Raw genomic sequence first — 19,569 nt, 5'->3', positions numbered from 1 at the left:
ACAAAGTACAATTCAATTAGTCCTGGTCTATTTATTTTGGCAGCAGAAATGCTATTTCACTAAAAAGCTGTCAGAATCTTCATGGTATGGAGCCCTAATGCTCGGGGAAGTGTTGTTTTAATCTCAAAGCAAAAATATGTACAGCTTCTAAGAACACCTGAAACAAAACTTTTCTTAAATCAAATCCAGAAATACTCGACATTATTAAAGCAGCCCCTGAGGTTAACGATTCTTTAAGCTTTCCACTGTGATTCCATAAATCATAAACAAAAAGGGAAACAGAAAAACATAATACACAAGAATTTTAAATCTAAATATACACAGTACGCTTACTTACAGGGTTAAGCTTCTCACAGGTAAGTAGAGGTAGGTATCAAATGATGCCAATTAAAACACCACGGTCTGGTGAGAAGGCAAACACTCATTCAAATATTGGATGCATGCAGAAATGACTTAAAAGATATAAACAGTAAAACATCTGGATGCAAGAGAACGGAACTTTTTGGATATAATAATAACATCAGGAAACAAACTGTCAGAATAAGTTCAAACAAGCTTGCTGTGTGGTAGCATGGCCTCACACAAAGGATCTTCACACCGAGCTGACATGACCCCATGTCCATGACATGCCAGCAGGGGGCGGCAGGGCGCCACAGCGAGCTGGTGACAAACCGTCAGTAGGCAGCGAAGAAGAATCTGTTTGGAGCGGACAGGACAGATTGGTGCTAGCCATCTTCTGTGTGAAACACTGGATGTTGACTATTTACGCATTAATTTAAAACTATTTGCGCTGGTTAGCGGAATTTAATCTGATCTAATCTTAACTGCGAAGACAGGATTTCTAACCGTCCTTAAAACGGTCCCAGAAATGGCAGAAAATACAGGTGAGTGTCAGCTAAAGGTAGCTGGATAGCTAACTGTAGTTATGGCCAGTTTGAGCTAGCTTGAATTCCTTCAGCAGAAACACTTTTAAACCTAAATGGTGACATGAAGAACTGTGTTGTACTCCGAGGTGAGTCGCTCATGTAACCCTCAGTTGATGGTTTGGTTGTGCGGTGCTCGGTCCACCAGAGGAAAGCCTCTCGGGGCGCCTGTCCCGGTGAACGATAGCCTAGCCGTGATGCATGTTGCCCGAAGACGAGCTCTGAGAAACTTCAGTCACAAATGTAGTTCTGGAGCTCCTTCCTCACCGAGCCCAACATCAACGAATCAAACATGCCTACAGACTCTTGTCGGTATCGTCCGGAGTTCTTCTAGTTAATTATCGACACACACACACACACACACACACACACACACACACCGAGCAGTAACACTGTCTGACGCTAGCGTTAACCCCACGCGCTCCTGCCCACAGTAACAGTAACGGTGATTTAATGCATGTTGAGGTGAACAGGGTAGTAAAGAGCGACACCAGAGCGGGAACATCACAGGTCAGAGTTTTAATGAGGTTTTCCATTTAAAGTCACTGTCAGCTCATCTACTGTCACACAGGAGAGCTGTGAGTCTTCACTGGACTCACGATTCAGTTATGAATCAGCTGTCAACGATTCTCGATGCATCTTAGTGTACGTCATCCTCAGTGATCTATATCACTGCACATGGCTACATTTTCATCATTCAAATTCCCCTTTTATTCAGAAAGTCCTTCCAACAATCAGACTACAGCAGTCTACAAAATAAAAGCTGCATCAATAAATAAACATTACAAAAACAAAACATGTATTCATCTGCAGTGTCTTACACATTAGTTGTATCTACAATAATATTGTTTTCACATGGCAGCTTTAAGATAAGGCATCTATTGACTCTGCTGCACACACCTCTCTCAGAGCTGGACGGTGAAGTTGACAGTTCTTGGCTGATTAGCTGGGCTGCTGTAACAGTTATTTTTTATGGCTGCAGACCTTAGCTTCAGGTCAAAATGGGTAATGTGATTAGTAATTGTTGTGAGTCTTGTCCAGTTCATGCTTCCCAGCAAGTTCATAAAATCCGATATGTGCCCTGAGATGTCCGTTTAAAAAAAAAATGCAGGCTTTAAAAAAAAAAAAGTATTATCACTGGCAGATGATCTCTGCCTCCCTCTCACATCCTTCCTACGTACCGTTAGCCTAATGTCAGCCCACAATTCAAAGGATGGGAGCAACGCTGCGACATAACTTTGTTGTCCAGCTGAGGCTGGACAATCAACAATTAGCATGAGCTGCAGACTCTTGATTAAGCTCTTTCTCTTCATCATGCAGGGTCTTCCACATCTGCATTGCAATGCATCTTATAATTGAGAAATGTCCACACCTCTAGCACACAGGGCACACTTTATTAATGTAAATGTCTCAAAACTAAGCCAATCGTGTGGCAGTCAGTAAATGCTTAGAAGCACCCAGACATGGTCCAGAGCTTCAGTTACTGTTCATAGCAAACATCAGAATTGGGATAAAATGTGATGTAAGTGACTTTGACTGTGGAATGATTGTTAAAGCTCTCCTGAGATTTCACCACAGCAGTCTGGTGTTCACACAGTGTCGCCAAACACAAAAAACAGCCTGCAAGCTGTAGAAAATACCTTGTACTGCTTCAAGCTGACTGGAGGGAGTCACTTACACCAAGGGCATCTCTAAACTGACATGTGAATCCTGAAAGGCATGTAAACACATGTTGCTGTGGTAAAGTGGTGGAGGTCAGTCCAGCAACATGTGTCTACATGCCTTGGAGAGATGCTGCATATGTGAAAAGGTAGTAGAAAGCCTGTACTGGCTCCAGAGGAAGCTGTGTGTTGTTTGATAAATTGCCTCCAGTGAATTCACTCTGGCTAACTTGCATTGTGGGTAATGTAGTGTATAACAGTGTTGTAGTCGTGCAATGTTAGACTAGTGGACAGCTTTTTAAAACCAGGTGCCGACATTACCCACAATGCAACTTAGCCACAGTGTGACATCACTACAGGCAATTTATCAGATTACATGCAGCTTCCCCTGGAGACATAACAGGCATTATACTACTTTACTCACATGTGCAGCATCTCTCTCTGAGGCATGTTAACACGCTTTGATGTGGAAAACTGGTGGAATGGTTTCAGAGGAGAGACTGAGGCTGCAGTGGGCTCAGGCTCACACAGCTTGACAGGACCAGAGTGAATAAACATCTCCTGCTCTAATGAATCTCATTTCTGCTGCCACTTGCAGATGGGAGGCTGGATCCACCCTGCTTTGTGCCAACAGTTCAGGCTGCTGGTGCTGGTGTTGGTGGTGCTGGTGCTGGTGTGGGTGGTGGTGTGGGGAATATTTAATGGCACAAATTAAGCCCCATAATTAAGCATTTCCCAGACTGGAAAAAGTAATACAAACAAAGATATTAAAGGGAGAACTCCACCGAATATGTTGATGTGAATCAGGTCTGATTGTCTCACACAATCATACAAACTGTAAACATGCAAAATTTGATCTCTGTCCTTGCCCAGAATTGACCTTTAGGCCTCCTTGCTGTGAGGTGACGGTGCTGACCACTGAGCCACTGTACTGCCCCGTTGTTTACACCGCTGGTGCATTGCAGAATCTGTGACAGTTGACTATCTTGTCACAGTATGTAGATTGTCATATCACCAAACTCCATCAGTGGAATATGATTACATATTTGAAATGCTACTGCTTATCTGAGTGTTGCTGCTGACCTTTTGCTCCTGTTTATGGCCACAGTCTATCTGTCTTCTTATGTCTGTCTTCTTTCAGCTGTGTATCAGACCAAGTCACAGCACAGGTGGTTCTATCAACATGAATGAGTTTATTGAAGTCCAGTGGCCTTCATGGTCACCAGGTCTCAGACCATTAGAGCACCTTTGGGATGTGGTGGAACAGGGGTGTCACAGCAGGAATGTGCAGCTGACACATCTGTAATGTTCTGGTGCCATCATGGAACAGAATCTCTGAGGAACCGTGTTGAGTCCATGAATTCAGGCTTTTCTGGGGGTAAAGGCGTAGTATTGGAAAGGTTTACCTAATAAAGTGGCCTCTGAGTGCAACTCATCCCCATTGCACTTTTAGCCTAGGCTGGAGACCAATGTTATGTAAGATTGACTTTTCTTGTCTTTTTCATTTTGAACAGAACAAAATGAGGCAAAACACGACAACTCATCGTCTCCTGGAATGACGGACCAAGAGAAAGAAGTGGCAGCCAGTGCATATGAATCGTTTTCGGTATATCATACTCTTTCTTTCCTAACATACTCAGAAAGCCAGTCCAGCAGCTTTGGCAGTTCTCTGCTGTAACACCTTAACACCCATGAAAAGAGGCCCACGGTCTGTTCCGCTTAGCTGCTGTAGATTTAGCACTTGCAAAGTAAGAGATAGGGTCACACAGGCTTAATATCAAAATGTGACACTTTCCAACCTTAATGGAAATGGTATAAAGCCTATACTAACACAGACACAGACACGCTGGCACAGACAGTGACACAGACAGATACACAGACAGAGACACGCTGGCACAGACAGTGGCACAGACAGTGACACAGACAGAGACACCCCGGCACAGACAGTGACACAGACAGATACACAGACAGAGACACGCTGGCACAGACAGATACACAGACAGAGACACGCTGGCACAGACAGTGACACAGACACAGACAGTGACACAGACACAGGGTACTTCTCATCTCTCTTATTTGTTGTTTGTTCGCTCCTCACTTGAACTGGAAGTTGTTCCTGTCAGCCATCTTGCAGCCATCCCAATTCTCTTCTTTGTGCTTTTATAGTTTAATATACGTGGGCGGCCCGCCAAAGTAAAGTGTATATGTAGGTGAGAGAGAGAGAGAAAATAGATATGTAGTACATCCATGACTGTAGCTATTGTTAGCTTGTTAGCTCAGTTAGCCCTGCAGCTAGCTGGACTACCCTCTGTACCTGACATTCCGTTGATAATATTAGTTTTCTTTTTTTAGTGTCTTGAACTTAAATCTAAAAAAACCTGAAAAACTGTTAACGGCTGTTTTGAGATAATTAACTGATCTCTGAATTGTCCTTTCATTGATATCTTGTCGGATCATTTTTTTGATTTTCTTTTCAATTTATTTGCATTTCAAATTCTTAATTTCAAAAATACCCTGACATCACATATTCCTAAAAGTAAAAATTAGAAACACATTGAACACTCAAACTCTCTGTATGGGGCGTGGTTAACTTCAGTAACTGTAACTTAAGTTATGCCTATCCTATGGAGAGCTCAGTGAATTAGTATCTACAATGTCTGGCCAAAAACAAGTCACCACCTGGATTTAACTAAGCAAATAGGTAAGAGCCTTCCATTGGATAATTACTGCAGTGATTAATATGTTTCAGCTGGCAGCAAGTTATTTAACCCTAACTGATGCAGTGAGGAGCTTCTCATTTCTTAAACAACCATGTGGGAAGACATATCCTGTGGTCGTGGAAAAGATGTTACTCAGTTTCAGAAGGGTCAAATTATTGGCCTGCAGCAAAGAAAACAACTGAGGAGATGCTGAAACTATTAAAACTAGGTGAAGAACTGTCAAATGCATCATTAAAACCTGGAAGGACAGAGGTGAACCATCGTCTTCCAGGAACAAATGTGGCTGGAGAAAAATCTTGAATGATCGTAGATCATTTAAACGTTAAGTGATGTCAAACATGGATTAAAGTTCTCCGTCGCTACGACGGATTTCCGTCATTCAAATTTAACAGAGGCGACTTGTGAGATCAATGTAGATCGGAGGAGAACTGTTGGCTGATTTTTATTGACAGATTGTCGTACTCTACAGCCAATTGTATCGTTAACAGCGTGTGCGCGCCTGACCAATGACAGTGTAGTGACCCACACAGGGCAGGATCTCAACACGGAGCGGCGCTAAAGTTTAGCTGCTTAGCTATCAAGGACTCGTCGCGCTGCTACGTTATCAATTAGTTTTTGAGTTTAGTCAGCACGTGAGAACTCGTCTGACACGGAGAGTCTCCTGTTGTGTGCTACATGTGTGAAATAACAACTATAGTCTGGACTTTGTCTGCAGTGTATCTGTGTAAATGGCTTCATTCAGCGTCTCTCCCTCCCCTCTGGCACCGTGAGTTACCATGGTTACAGGAACGCCCTGAAACTTTATAATGATGATCAATAAGAAGTTTTTGGTTAGTTTGACTGTACAGAATCATGAATGTAGCCTGATTGTAGCTCAATGCTGAAATCTTGTATTATAACATATAGAACAAAGCCTCAGAGCTTCTTTGATTACTAACAGTATGTTAGTGATGACAGAAAGGTGATAACTCGCCATCAGACTGACAAGGCTGCAAAAGTTGCTGCTTGTATGATGTATTTTTCTGTTAAACGATAAGAGGCTCACTTTAAACAATATTATCAATAATAATTGATGATAATGATGATGAGAAGAAGAAGTAGAAAAATAGCGTACTGAAAAGTTCTGTAGATGGTTGATTATTTGAAAGAGTAAAACTTGAGAGAAGCTTGGCAAAAAAAAGGCACAGATTGATTTCATAGATTAAAAATCACATTGAAAAGACAAAAAACATTTTAAGTGTGAATAGAACAGCTGTTCAGATCATCCTCCTGTAAAACACTGTTGGTCAAATATTTAAACTTGATGTCTGCATTAGAGAACATGGTGTGGGGTGAGGCTGTAAATCTTATCTTATTTTTTTAGCACGTGTCAAGTAAAATGCCCTGTAATATGTTTCACAAATTACAAATTGGGAATATGACTTGGCTACAGCTCGAAAAAACATTTCAGTCAAAAGATTTTTTTTTTGCTTTAATCCATGCATCAAATGGTTAAAAAAATCAACAGTGGATCTCACATGATTAATAGTGAAACTAAGAACATTTCCACACTCACAATGTAAAGAGAACTCAAGGGATTGGGAATAAACAGCTGTGTAGCCTTAAGAAAACCACTTATCAGTGAGGCTGATTGGGGAAAAAAAAGGCTTCAGTTTGTTAGGGAGCATAAAGATTGTACTCTGGATCAATGGAAGAAGGTCATGTGGTTCTGATGGGTCCAGATTAACCCTTTTCCAGAGTGATGGGCCCATCTGGGTAAGAAGAGAGGCGGATGAAGTGATGTACCCATCATGCCTAGTGCCTACTGTACAAGCCTGTGGGGGCACTTTTTCTAATGAAAAATTAAGTAGTTCATGTCCCAGACTGCAGAAGTCTATTTGTGTCCAGCAGGCCAGCACAGAATTAAATAAAGAATTTAAATTTAAATAATAATAATAAAAACTTGTCTACACATGTATTACATGTATACATATTAAAAGCCTACATTAAAATATCTATCTGGCATGACATAATTTTCTTAGATGTCAATATTGACATTGGTATTGTTCTATAAATAGTAGTTTAAGACTGCAGCAGCACATTTATGACAAGCACAGAATTAAATACAGAATTTAAACAAAGAGTACTGAGACAACGCTGTGTTTAAGAGCTGCTTGTCTTTCTGGACAAGAGACACCTGTGTAGGGTCAGAGAAAGATCACGGTTCTGGTTAAAATGATCACTCTCACAAGATCTTTTGCAGATCGTGGGTTTGCTTCTAGATCACTGGCATGCAGCCAGTCATTAGTTATGTGTGTTGCTAACCCCAAAAATACTCTTAGTTCATTAAATAAAATGTAACCAGGCTGTTTAAGCACAGGAAGTTTATGGGAATCAAATTTACAACCTACTTCTGAGATTAAATGGGTGCATTGTTTTATTCCTGCACTTTTGTAAATATATTTCTTTTTCAATTGCAAAAACTAATAAAGTTCTTTGTTTAACTGGTCAGACATTGGGAATGTAAAATTTCGGCCTCTTAGCACTTCTAAAAAAGTCCTGCTATAAACCATCATTGGGATAATATCTGAATCATCATTATTAAAAGTCAGGAGGATGATCAGTGATTAATCTATAGAGCTCATATAAGTATGGACCTTGTTATGGTTAGTGACACATTTTAAGATTTACACAAGAAGAATGACTGATTTGTCAAATGTGGTGTAATGAGCGTCTGTGTTCCTCACAGGCTGGGAAGTACGATGAGTCTCTCAAACACCTTGAAGCCCTGCAGGAGCTCAACAAAGAGGACTACAAGATCGCCATGAACAAAGCTGTTGTAAAGTTTTACAAAAGTGGTCAGACGACCACAGGGACTCTGAAGCAGTCTCTCATGGCAATGAAGAACCAGGTAACTGTTGAAACGTGTGTCGTGTTATTGTCATGCTTTCAGATTAAAATACAACACGTCATTACACATCCTCTCCTTATTTTTCAGGTTCACACATCAGCAGAGGACGTTGATGGGTTGGACGATGTTGAAAACAGCTTGCTGTACTATAATCAAGCCATCATCCACTATCATATGCGACAGTTCTCTGAAGCCATCTCCATAGGAGAGAGGCTATACCAGTTTCTTGAACCATTTGGTATGTCGGAGTTCTTTACATGGCTCTAGTAAAGTCTAACTATAATCTAATAATTTAATTAGATTATCAGTCAGTTGATCAACAGATGATTCATCCATTGCAGTTTTGATTGGCATTTTAAATCTTTTATCAAGAACTAAAATACATAATATTTAGTGATTGTGTGAGCAGGTGCTCAGATATTTTTTTCATAAAGTGATTCTTCACACTCTCCACACTACTTACCAGTGTGGCGTTTCTTCTTCCAAATAATCCAGCCACGTCACTATCCATCCATTCATGAAATGAAATCACACACTTTAGGATCCTCCTTACCCCGGGAATATGCACGAACATAAATGGTTTGTAAGAGTGGCATTTAACAATGTAACGGGACAGAACAGAAGTAATTCTGGCCAATTCAGCCACAGAACAGCTCATCGTCATTGTAAATAGAACAGATTACAACGATGTAATCCACTAAATCACACGTTTCAGATCTTGTCTTGATATCAAACAGACAGCTACTGCTAGCTTTTCAACTCAAATTAAAGACTGTGTCCTACACATCTCTAAAGTTACTCTATTTTACTAACGTTACAAAGCCCCAGTTTTTTTTTTTTTTAATATTAGCCGATTAATCAGCTATCAGCTTTTTCCTTCTCCCAACTATCGTTATTATAATGGCATTTATAAAAATCCACTATCAGTCGACCTTTAGTCTCGACCACGGTCCTATTTCTTAGTATCAGTCCCCAGTTATTGTGACTTTGCTGAATAAGTTTTATAAGATCCATGTAGTAACCTTGAGTTTGACATAGACTCATCGTGGTGTTTGTCCTAGAAGAGAAGTTTGCTCAGGCCGTGTGCTTCCTGCTGGTGGATCTGTACCTGCTCACCTTCCAACCAGAGAAGGCCCTTCATCTGCTGGCTGTGCTGGACAAACTGTCTGTACAAGGAAGCAACAAGAACGGCAAGGGAGAGGTAGGAGATGTTCTCTATCAAAACAAAAGTGAAATCACTCAGATTAGCATCCACACATGGATCTTACTGGTGTTTGTGTGCTGTGCTGGATTCCAGAACAACAGTTCAAACAAAGATGGAGTGAACCAGAAAGCAGAGTTCACAGCCATGATCGAGGCGGCAAAATCAAAGATGCATCAGGCAAGTTGCTTCTAGATTTTAACATGTACTGTTTGTTTCAGTCTCCATCCTGTTGTCTGTGACTGACTTTTGTCTTTTACAGTACAAAGTGAGAGCCTACATTCAGATGAAATCCTCCAAGGCCTGTAAAAGGGAGATCAAATCCGTAATGAACACAGCGGGGAATGTGAGTCTCAGTCTCTCTTAATGCTATTTCATTATCTTGTTCCAACCAGCATGTGATGTCTCAGTGTTTTTACAATGATCATGGTCCCTCCTCCCCCGAGTGGCAAACATACTACATTCAAACTACTAGAATGACACAGAGCCGTGGTGTTACGGACTGCACAGACTGTAGAAGAATCAACTCAAGCTTAGCAAAGTGAAGCTGTGCTGTTGCATGTGTTTTGTTCTGTTAAGTGTTATAGCACCTCCCATAGGTCATTAAGAGGAATGCAGCTTTTTCACAGCATTTTAGATGTTCGCATTCTCATTGGTTGTTCAGGTCACATGATTTCAGTCACAAGATCAGGTCACATGATTAGTAGTGGAAAAAACTAGAGGACCGCATGGGTTAACCCCCTAGGCGCCAAAGTCGCATTATTGCGACAGGCAACATTGCTGAATAAAACAGCCCATATCTTTAAATCTACTGCCTTGTGCTATTACTGCTTGCTACCACTATATGGCCACTAGATTCAGCTTCAATCCTGACGTCATTTGTTGGTGTGTTTCTATGCAAAATATCTGAGAAAAAAAAGTTTGAAACCCGACACCAGCTGTCAGAGCGGCATTGGCTGAGCGGGAGAGGAGAGAGCAGCGGAGCGGTGGCATGAGCGTGCTGGACAGATAGAGAGACAGATAGCGATTTTTGTAATAAAAAACAAAATGCCCAGAGGACTTTACAGTGCGCACACTGTCACACAAGCAACACACACTGATCACGGCGAGAGTTTTCTCTGCCGCGGTCGTGGGAGAAATTGGGCGAGGAGGCGACGTGGGGGCGGCAGAGGGGGTCATCAAAATAGGGCTGTAATTGATGATGATGGCTGGGAATATTTGAGAAGTGAGGAGGTGTTCCATAAATGGATCAGGGACTTTGATGAGCCTGTGGGGTATCGTGGAGACAAGGATCTCACAGATGCTAGTGCATGTGATTTCCTGTCTCTGTTTTTGGATGAGGATTTCTGTAACCTCATCACAAATGAAACCAACAGATATGCTCACCAGTACCTTGACACACACCAACTTCAGCCAAACTCCAGATTTCATGGCTGGTATGATGTCACCATCCCTGAGATGAAGGCCTTTATCTCACTTCATTTGTGCATGGGGCTTGTTGAAAAACCTGAGATTGAGGACTACTGGGCAGGATTTTGGCCAAGTTACACACCTGGCTTTGGCAAAGTGATGACAAGGAACAGATTTGAGATTATCCTTTCTTTCCTCCACTTTGCAAATAATGATGAGCAAGTTGAGAGGGGCCAGGCTATGACAAATTATTCAAAGTGCGTCCAGTACTTGATATGGTCATCCCCCGTTTTTCAGCCATGTATGGTCCACTCAAGGAACTTTCCCTGGATGAAATGACCATCCCATTCAAGGGGAGGTCAACCTTGAAACTGTACAATCCAAAAAAAACAGATAAATATGGCTACAAGGCATTTGTATTGAGTGAAGCTAGCTCAGGCTATGTTTTACAGTGGTCCATATACACAGGACACACAGCAGATGAGGATGATCATCTCGGTGCGACCCATTGTATTGTCCGTCAGCTGATGGCTCCATACATTGGAAAAGGGCATGAGGTATATATGGATAGCTACTACACATCACCAGCCTTAGCTAATGAGTTAGTAGCTAACGGAACTGGACTGTGTGGGACAGTGAACTGCAACAGGCGAGGGATGCCACAGGGCCTGAAACCAGCTCAGTTGCCTTCGAAAAGGGGAGATGAGCCTGTGTTCCTGCGGCATGGCAAATTGCTGGCTTGTGCATGGCATGACACAAAGCGTCTCACCATGCTGACATCAGTTCACGGGAACACATGCGTTCAGAAACGTATTCCTTCAAAGGCAAATGCGACTGGTTTTCGCGACATCAAGAAACCAGAGTGCGTTGACAGTTACAACTCCTTTATGGGGGGAGTTGATACAGCTGATCAGTGCATGAAAACATACCTCTTTCCACACCGATCCAGGAAATGGTACAACCGCATTATCAACGCGGTTTTTAGTATCAGTGTGGTCAATACCCACATCATCTACAGTCGGTGTAGTCCTGGCCCACACAAACCACTGAAGGCCTTCATCCAGGACATTGTAACTGCTTTACTTGAGGGTTACTCCAAGAAGGAAGAAGGATGGCAAGAAGGGAGGACGGCCTTCAATGGAAGGGGGATATGGAGCTAAATCAGGGTCAAATGTTTTGTACTTGAAAAAGTAAAATTTGAAACTGAAATTTCAAGTTTTGATCTTGAATTTTGAAAAATACATCAACGTATTCAAAATAAAAATAAATGTACAAAAAGTTTTTTCAAGTTAAAAATAATTATGATCAACTCTGGTAATTCTTTTGAATAAATCATTTATTTTCATTTTTCACTTTCATATGTTTTGATATTTGGGATCCTAATTCTTTCAGTTGCATGTTTTTTCTTTTCAGATTCCGATCTTAGTTTTTTTTCAGTTTCAAATCTTTTTCAGTTTCAGATATTTCTTTTTCAGTTTCAAATCTTTTTTTTTCAGTTTCAGACTTTTGACCCTGATCTAGCGTGGGGGGCGTGGCATCAACTGAGAGGGGTGTGGAATCATGACAGACAGCTTAACCAAAAGGCTACAGACCTTCCCCTATCATGTTGCCTTCAGGGAACGTAGGATCTAAAACGATTCGGCTACGCCACATGATTGGCAGTGAAAAAACTACTGTCAGTGACAAACTTCCATTTGCACACCATGCACGAATATCCTGCACAGCTAAAACTGTTTTAATTTCCAAGGCTGTTTAGATGAGAGATGTGGAAGCTGTTTTAGACAGTACTGAGGACCAATTGTAGTACAGGAGCGACAAAATCACGCCAGATTGTGCACAGACACCCACACTTTAAGTACTGAAATGTCCGATTTCCACATAGCACTGTGAATGCCTCGCAGTGTCCGCTGGCCATGGCGTCCGGTTCTGTTGGCTCACCTGCTGGACCCAGCACACAGGTGAGAAAAGTAAGGTTGGGAAATCGTGATAAATATCAAAATGAGAGGTCGTTTTGTAACAACATACAATGTTTCTGACATCTTTTAAGTGGTGAATTATCAAAGCTAGAGGTTAAGCATAGGGCCAACGTTAGCATCGAGTGGCTGCTAACGCAGTTGTAGGCAGTAATGTTAGCCTATGTATTGCGTGAAAAATACTGATACTGCTGTTAATTTGATTAAAGGTAGTGCTGTTTTGTGGTTGCAGGAATGCATGGGGTGCTGAAAAAAACACAAAACGACCTCTCATTTTGATATTTATCACGATTTCCCAACCTTACTTTTCTCACCTGTGTGCTGGGTCCAGTGCTACGTGTCGGACATTTCAGTACTTAAAGTGTGGGTGTCTGTGCACAATCTGGCGTGATTTTGTCGCTCCTGTACTACAATTGGTCCTCAGTACTGTCTAAAACAGCTTCCACATCTCACATCTAAACAGCCTTGGAAATTAAAACAGTTTTAGCTGTGCAGGATATCCGTGCATGGTGTGCAAATGGAAGTTTGTCACTGACAGTAGTTTTTTCACTGTCAATCATGTGGCGTAGCCGAATCGTTTTAGATCCTACGTTCCCTGAAGGCAACATGATAGGGGAAGGTCTGTAGCCTTTTGGTTAAGCTGTCTGTCATGATGCCACACCCCTCTCAGTTGATGCCACGCCCCCCACGCTAGATCAGGGTCAAAAGTCTGAAACTGAAAAAAAGATTTGAAACTGAAAAAAAAGGATCTGAAACTGAAAAAAAGATTTGAAACTGAAAAAGAAAGATCTGAAACTGAAAAGATAAAACATGCAACTGAAAGAAATAGGATCCCAAATATCAAAACATATGAAAGTGAAAAATGAAAATAAATGATTTATTCAAAAGAATTACCAGAGTTGATCATAATTATTTTTAACCTGAAAAAAACTTTTTGTACATTTATTTTTATTTTGAATACGTTGATGTATTTTTCAAAATTCAAGATCAAAACTTGAAATTTCAGTTTCAAATTTTACTTTTTCAAGTACAAAACATTTGACCCTGATTTAGCTCCATAGGGGGAGAAATGCCACAGCGCCTCACTGAACGCCACTGGCTCCTCAATACTGATGATTGTCCAGATTGCGTAGTTTGCTCAGATCGCACCCGTCCTAAGGGGTGACGCCAGGCACAGTTCAGGAGCAGTCAGTGTGGAGTAGGTCTGTGTGCCGTGCCTTGCAACAAGAGATACCACACACTGAAAAACCGTGCCCGTGCAACCTTTGTTCAGAAAGAAAATGAACTATTAATAGAAAAGGCTAAGATGCAGGCTGCTCTTGCTACATTAAAGCTAGACAAAAGGATTGCAGCTGCAGAAGCAGAAGCCAAAGCTCTTGAGTCTACAGCAGCAGATTTAAAGAACAACATCGGGTCCCTTCCTCCTCAATCCCCCCAAGAAAGAACCAGTGAGTATGTTGAGCGTCATTCACAGGAAGGCGCCAAGCCTACACTCACTGAACCACCACAGAGTCAGCCTCAACGATACAATCCCGCCATCTTGAACAGTGCCACTCCGAACCTCTCTCATTGTTGCGCAGACGCTAGACCACGTATTCCAACCACTCACCTACCGAAGCCAGATGCTGATGCTAACCCTCATAGCTTCTACCCCATGAGGTCACAACAGCCATTTACACCCACTCTCAACAAGCACGCTCCTCACACTCCCTTTGCTGACCGTACAGGGTTTGGTGATATTGCTAGATTCCTCGTTCGTCAGGAACTGCTCAGCTCCAGTCTTAACAAATTCAACGATCGACCTGAAAGTTACTGGGCATGGAAGTCGAGCTTCCTAAACTCCATTGAAGGAACATAACTTTCCCCAAGTGAAGAGCTCGACCTGTTATCCAAGTGGCTGGGTCCACAGTCTTCAGCACATGTGAAGAGGATTAGAGCTGTACACATCAGTGACCCAGCTCAAGGCTTGAGAATGGTGTGGTCTCGTCTTAATGAGTGTTATGGATCCCCAGAGATGATAGAGAAAGCTCTCTTTGACAGACTGGAGAAATTTCCCAAGGTCACCAATAAAGATCCTCAAAAGCTCCGAGAGCTGGGCGACCTGCTACAAGAGCTAGCATCAGCACAACGTGAAGGGAATCTACCTGGACTAGCTTGCCTGGATACTGCTAGAGGCCTGATACCCATAGTAGAGAAGTTGCCATTCAGTCTCCAGGAAAAATGGATCTCTCATGGTAGTAATTACAAGGCACATTACCAGGTACATTTCCCACCATTCGCCTACTTTGTGGAGTTCGTCTGCAGAGAGGCCCACATCCGCAACAACCCAAGTTTCTCTCTGTCCTCTTTAGCAGACACAATAATGAAGCCAAACAATACAGTAAAGAAGATGAGTAGCTCTAGAAGCTTCATCTCCTCACACAAGACAGAGGTCTCTTCTATGCTCCAATTCGACGATACAGGGACCCCTAGTGCTAGGCCAGATGTCAGTAGGCAATGGCCTATTCATAAAAAGCCTCACCCCCTTAAACACTGCAGAGGCTTTAGAACCAAAACAATCAAAGAACGCAAGGCGTATCTTAAAGAGGCTGGCATATGTTTTAGATGTTGTTCTTCAAGCAAACATTATGCCAAAGATTGCAAAATCGCAGTACAGTGCAAAGAGTGCAGCAGCGACAAGCATGTAGCGGCTCTTCATCCTGGACCAGCTCCATGACTTAGCCAGACCCCTGAATCGGAGAACGGCGGGGAGGAGAAGGGTGATCAGTCTCCTACTGTGAACTCGAAGTGTACAGAGGTCTGTGGAGAGGGTAATGGCCCGCGCTCCTGCTCAAAAATTTGCCTTATCACAGTTCATCCTAAGGGTCAACAAGACAGGTCAGTGAAACTCTACACTATTCTTGATGATCAGAGCAACAGATCGCTCACTAGATCGGAGTTCTTTGACCTCTTTGGACTGGAAGGCACAAAGTCACTCTACACACTTAGGACATGTGCTGGCCTTACTGAGATGTCAGGGAGGAGAGCCACAAACTTCATTGCAAAAACTTTGGATGGAAGCTTCAGCATAAATCTTCCAACTCTCATAGAGTGTAACTACATCCCTGAGGACAGGTCGGAGATACCTACTCCTGAAATAGCCAAGTATCACACTCACCTCAACTCTGTTGCTAAGCACATTCCTCTACTTGATCCAGAGGCTCAGATCCTCCTTCTCCTTGGGTGTGATGTTCTACAGGTCCACAAGGTGAGAGAACAGCGCAACGGGCCTAAGAGTGCACCATACGCCCAACGCTTGGATCTCGGTTGGGTCATCATCGGGGAAGCCTGTTTAGGCACGGCTCACAAACCCAAAGAGGCAAACGTGTTCCGTACTCACATTCTTGAGAATGGACACCATTCTCATTTCACGCCCTGCCCAAACCATCTCACTCTGAAGGAGAAGCCCACTGTGAGCAGTCTGAAGTCTCACAGTCCTCATAATCTGCAAGGCTCACCACTTGCTCGTATGCCAGTTCAACGTACTGAAGGTGACTCTTTGGGAAGAAAGGTCTTCCAGCACACAGAGGATGACAACGAGATTGCCCCCTCTATTGAAGACAAACAGTTCATTGAACTAATGGATAAGGAGATGTTCATCGATGAAGGAAACAACTGGGTAGCCCCACTCCCATTCCGCCCTTCAAGATTACGTCTACCTAACAACAGGGAGCAAGCTCTGAGTTGCTTTAAATCTCTCTGTCGCACTCTTGATAGAAGGGCAGAGATGAAGCAACACGTCGTCGCCTTCATGCAACGGATCTTCGATCAGCATCATGCGGAGCTGGCTCCACCATTAGCGGAGGGAGAAGAGTGCTGGTACCTCCCTACATTTGGAGTGTACCACCCATGCAAGCCTGGTAACATCAGAGTCGTGTTCGGACTTCAGCGCCAAACATCTCGGGGTGTCTCTTAATGATGTGTTATTGACCGGGCCAGACCTGACCAATAGTTTATTGGGGATTCTGATGCGTTTTTGACGTGAACAGATTGCTGTCACCACAGACATCGAACAGATGTTTCATAGTTTTCTCGTGAGGGAAGATCACAGGAACTTTCTTCGATTCATGTGGTTCAAGAATAATGACCCTACAGATGAGGTTGTCGAGTACCGGATGCGGGTTCACGTATTTGGCAACAGCCGCTCTCCGGCGGTGGCAACCTACGGCCTCAGACAAGCTGCACTATACGGAGAACCGGTGTTTGGCCCTGCAGCAAAAGAGTTCATACATAGAGAATTCTATGTAGACGATAGCCTCACATCTCTGCCATCAGAAGATGAAGCTGTCAGCTTACTCAAAGCGGCACGAGGTATGCTGGGTATGTCTAACCTACGCCTCCACAAGATTGCATCCAACTGTCCCACAGTCATGCAAGCATTTCCGGCCTCCGAGTACGCCAAGAACTTGAAGGAGCTCGATCCAGATAGTGATTCTCTTCCAATGCAGTGCAGTTTAGGACTGGACTGGGACCTGCGCAAAGACAAATTCACCTTCTGGGTCTCCAGCACTGAAAGACCTTTCACACGGAGAGGTGTGCTTGCTACGGTGAATAGTTTATTCGATCTGCTCGGCCTAGTAGCACCAATCTCCATTCAAGGAAAGTTCTGCTGAAAGAGAACTAACCCAAGACACCACCGACTGGGATGAGCCCCTCCCAGCAGATAAGGAAGGAGAGTGGATCACTTGGAGAGACTCATTACAAACTCTTGAACACTTTCAGACTCCTCGTTGTTACATAAGTACATCTATTTCTAACGCCCAGTGTGTAGAGCTGCATATCTTTTCGGATGCTTCTGTAAAAGCCATCGCTGCAGTGGCCTATTTGAAGGTGTTGGACAGCAACGGCATGGACCACGTAGGATTTGTCATTGGGAAGGCTAAATTAGCTCTTTTGCCAGTCCATACGGTCCCACGGCTTGAGCTGGGAGCTGCGGTCCTCGCTGTTGAGATTGCAGAGCTGGTGTCAAGAGAATTGGATGTCAAGATTGATGACATGAAGTTTTACACTGACAGCAAAGTTGTGCTGGGTTATATTCACAACGTTACCCGCAGATTTTACGTGTATGTCAGTAACAGGGTAGAGCGCATCAGGAAGTTCTCGAGCCCCGAATAGTGGCACTACGTGCCCACCAGTCAGAATCCAGCAGATGTAGCAACTAGGTCAGTACTTGCGGTGCTTCTGTTAAACACCAGCTGGCTCACCGGGCCCAAGTTCCTGCTGCTACCCATGAAGGAAGATGCGCCTGTGGAGACATCTTACGACCTCGTGAACCCAGACTCTGATGCAGAAGTGCGCTCTCACCTTACGGCATGCACCGACACAAATCTGGGCTCTCAGCGATTTGAAATGTTCTCAACCTGGCAGTCTCTCATCAGAGCCATAGCCACTCTGATCCACATCGCTGAGACCACGAGAGCCAAGAGTACAAAAGGAAAAACAGAATGTAAAGGTCGGCATCAATGTTCAAAGGTCCACACATCTGACAATCTGCTAAAAGCGAGACAGGTCATCATTAGATGTATCCAGAGTGAAGCATATTAGACTGAGATGTCTTGTCTGAAGCAAGGACTGGACATCCCGAAGAGCAGTCCATTGAGAAAGTTGGATCCTATCCTCGATAGTGATGGACTCTTGAAAACTGGGGGCCGACTTCGTCACTCGACTCTCAAGGCAGAAGAAACGCACCCTCTCATTGTCCCTGGTCGCAGCCAGATCGGTGGTCTACTACTACTACTATCATGTGAGAGTTAAGCACCAAGGCCGGATCTTTACAGAGGGAGCGATACATGCTGATGGCATTTGGATGGTTGGCGTCAAGAGATGCATTGCAAGACATTTGTACAAGTGTGTGACATGTAACAAGCTCAGAGGAAGGACAGCCGAGCAAAAGATGGCCGAGTACTGAGCCACCATTCACCAACGTAGGCATTGATGTATTTGGGCCTTGGAGTATCTATACTTGATGCACACGTGGAGGTGCCGCTAACAGCAAGAGGTGGGCAGTGATCTTTACCTGTCTCAGTGTGCGTGCTGTTCATATAGAGCTGATCGAGGCCATGGACACATCGAGCTTCATAAACGCTCTTCATCGATTTTTTGCCGTCCGGGGTCCCGTGAAGCTGATACGCTCCGATTGTGGCACAAATTTCAAGGGGGCATGCAAGGAGCTGAAAATACTCCTTCAAGATGACAAGGAGCCTAACGTCTTCCGGTTCCTCAGCAAAGAAGGCTGTACATGGATCTTTAATCCGCCCCATTCCTCCCACATGGGTGGCGTGTGGGAGAGGATGATTGGGGTCTCCAGGAGGATTCTGGATTCCATGTTGTCCCAGATTCAGCCATCTCACCTTTCTCACGAGGTTCTGTCTACAGTCATGGCAGAAGTGTCCGCCATAATTAATGCCAGACCTCTGACAACCATCTCTACAGATGTGAGTGCTCCATCGCTCCTTACTCCAGCTATGATCCTTACTCAGAAAGTTTGTAGTTCCTCCTCCTCCAGGGTGCTTCGTCAATGCAGATCTACACCGCCAGCAGTGGAGAAAAGTCCAGCACTTGGCCAGCACCTTTTGGGAGAGGTTGAGGCGCGAGTATCTCCCTATACTTCGGTAGTTGGTCCAAGAGGCAGAAGAGCCGCCCCAACATCAATGAAGGAGATTTAGTGCTTCTTCATGATCCCCAGGTGGAGAGGAACCACTGACCCATGGCGCTGGTCACAAAAACCTTCCCTTCAAGCGATGGTGAGGTCA

The 19,569-nt window shown here is 43.6% G+C and overlaps 1 protein-coding gene across 2 annotated transcripts in view; it reads left to right on the top strand.

The window, feature by feature from the left end:
* The first annotated feature begins 687 nt into the window (after window positions 1-687).
* Window positions 688-19,569, top strand: part of cnot10 (CCR4-NOT transcription complex, subunit 10) — a 30,582-nt gene continuing 11,700 nt past the window's right edge. Inside the window, exons 1-7 of one of the 2 annotated variants that reach the window (XM_073484790.1) lie at window positions 688-884; window positions 4,099-4,190; window positions 8,033-8,194; window positions 8,282-8,432; window positions 9,256-9,395; window positions 9,492-9,575; window positions 9,658-9,741. In XM_073484790.1, coding sequence (XP_073340891.1) covers window positions 869-884; window positions 4,099-4,190; window positions 8,033-8,194; window positions 8,282-8,432; window positions 9,256-9,395; window positions 9,492-9,575; window positions 9,658-9,741 — 729 coding nt within the window. In that variant the 5' untranslated portion in view covers window positions 688-868. The remainder of the gene's footprint in view (window positions 885-4,098; window positions 4,191-8,032; window positions 8,195-8,281; window positions 8,433-9,255; window positions 9,396-9,491; window positions 9,576-9,657; window positions 9,742-19,569) is intronic. The other variant, XM_073484791.1, reaches the window with a different exon arrangement.

This window comes from Pagrus major, chromosome 17 (genome assembly GCF_040436345.1).
Source record: "Pagrus major chromosome 17, Pma_NU_1.0".
NCBI lineage: Eukaryota > Metazoa > Chordata > Actinopteri > Spariformes > Sparidae > Pagrus > Pagrus major.
Note: the sequence above shows the minus strand (reverse complement) of the source record. Positions and strands in the feature narration are given on the sequence as shown.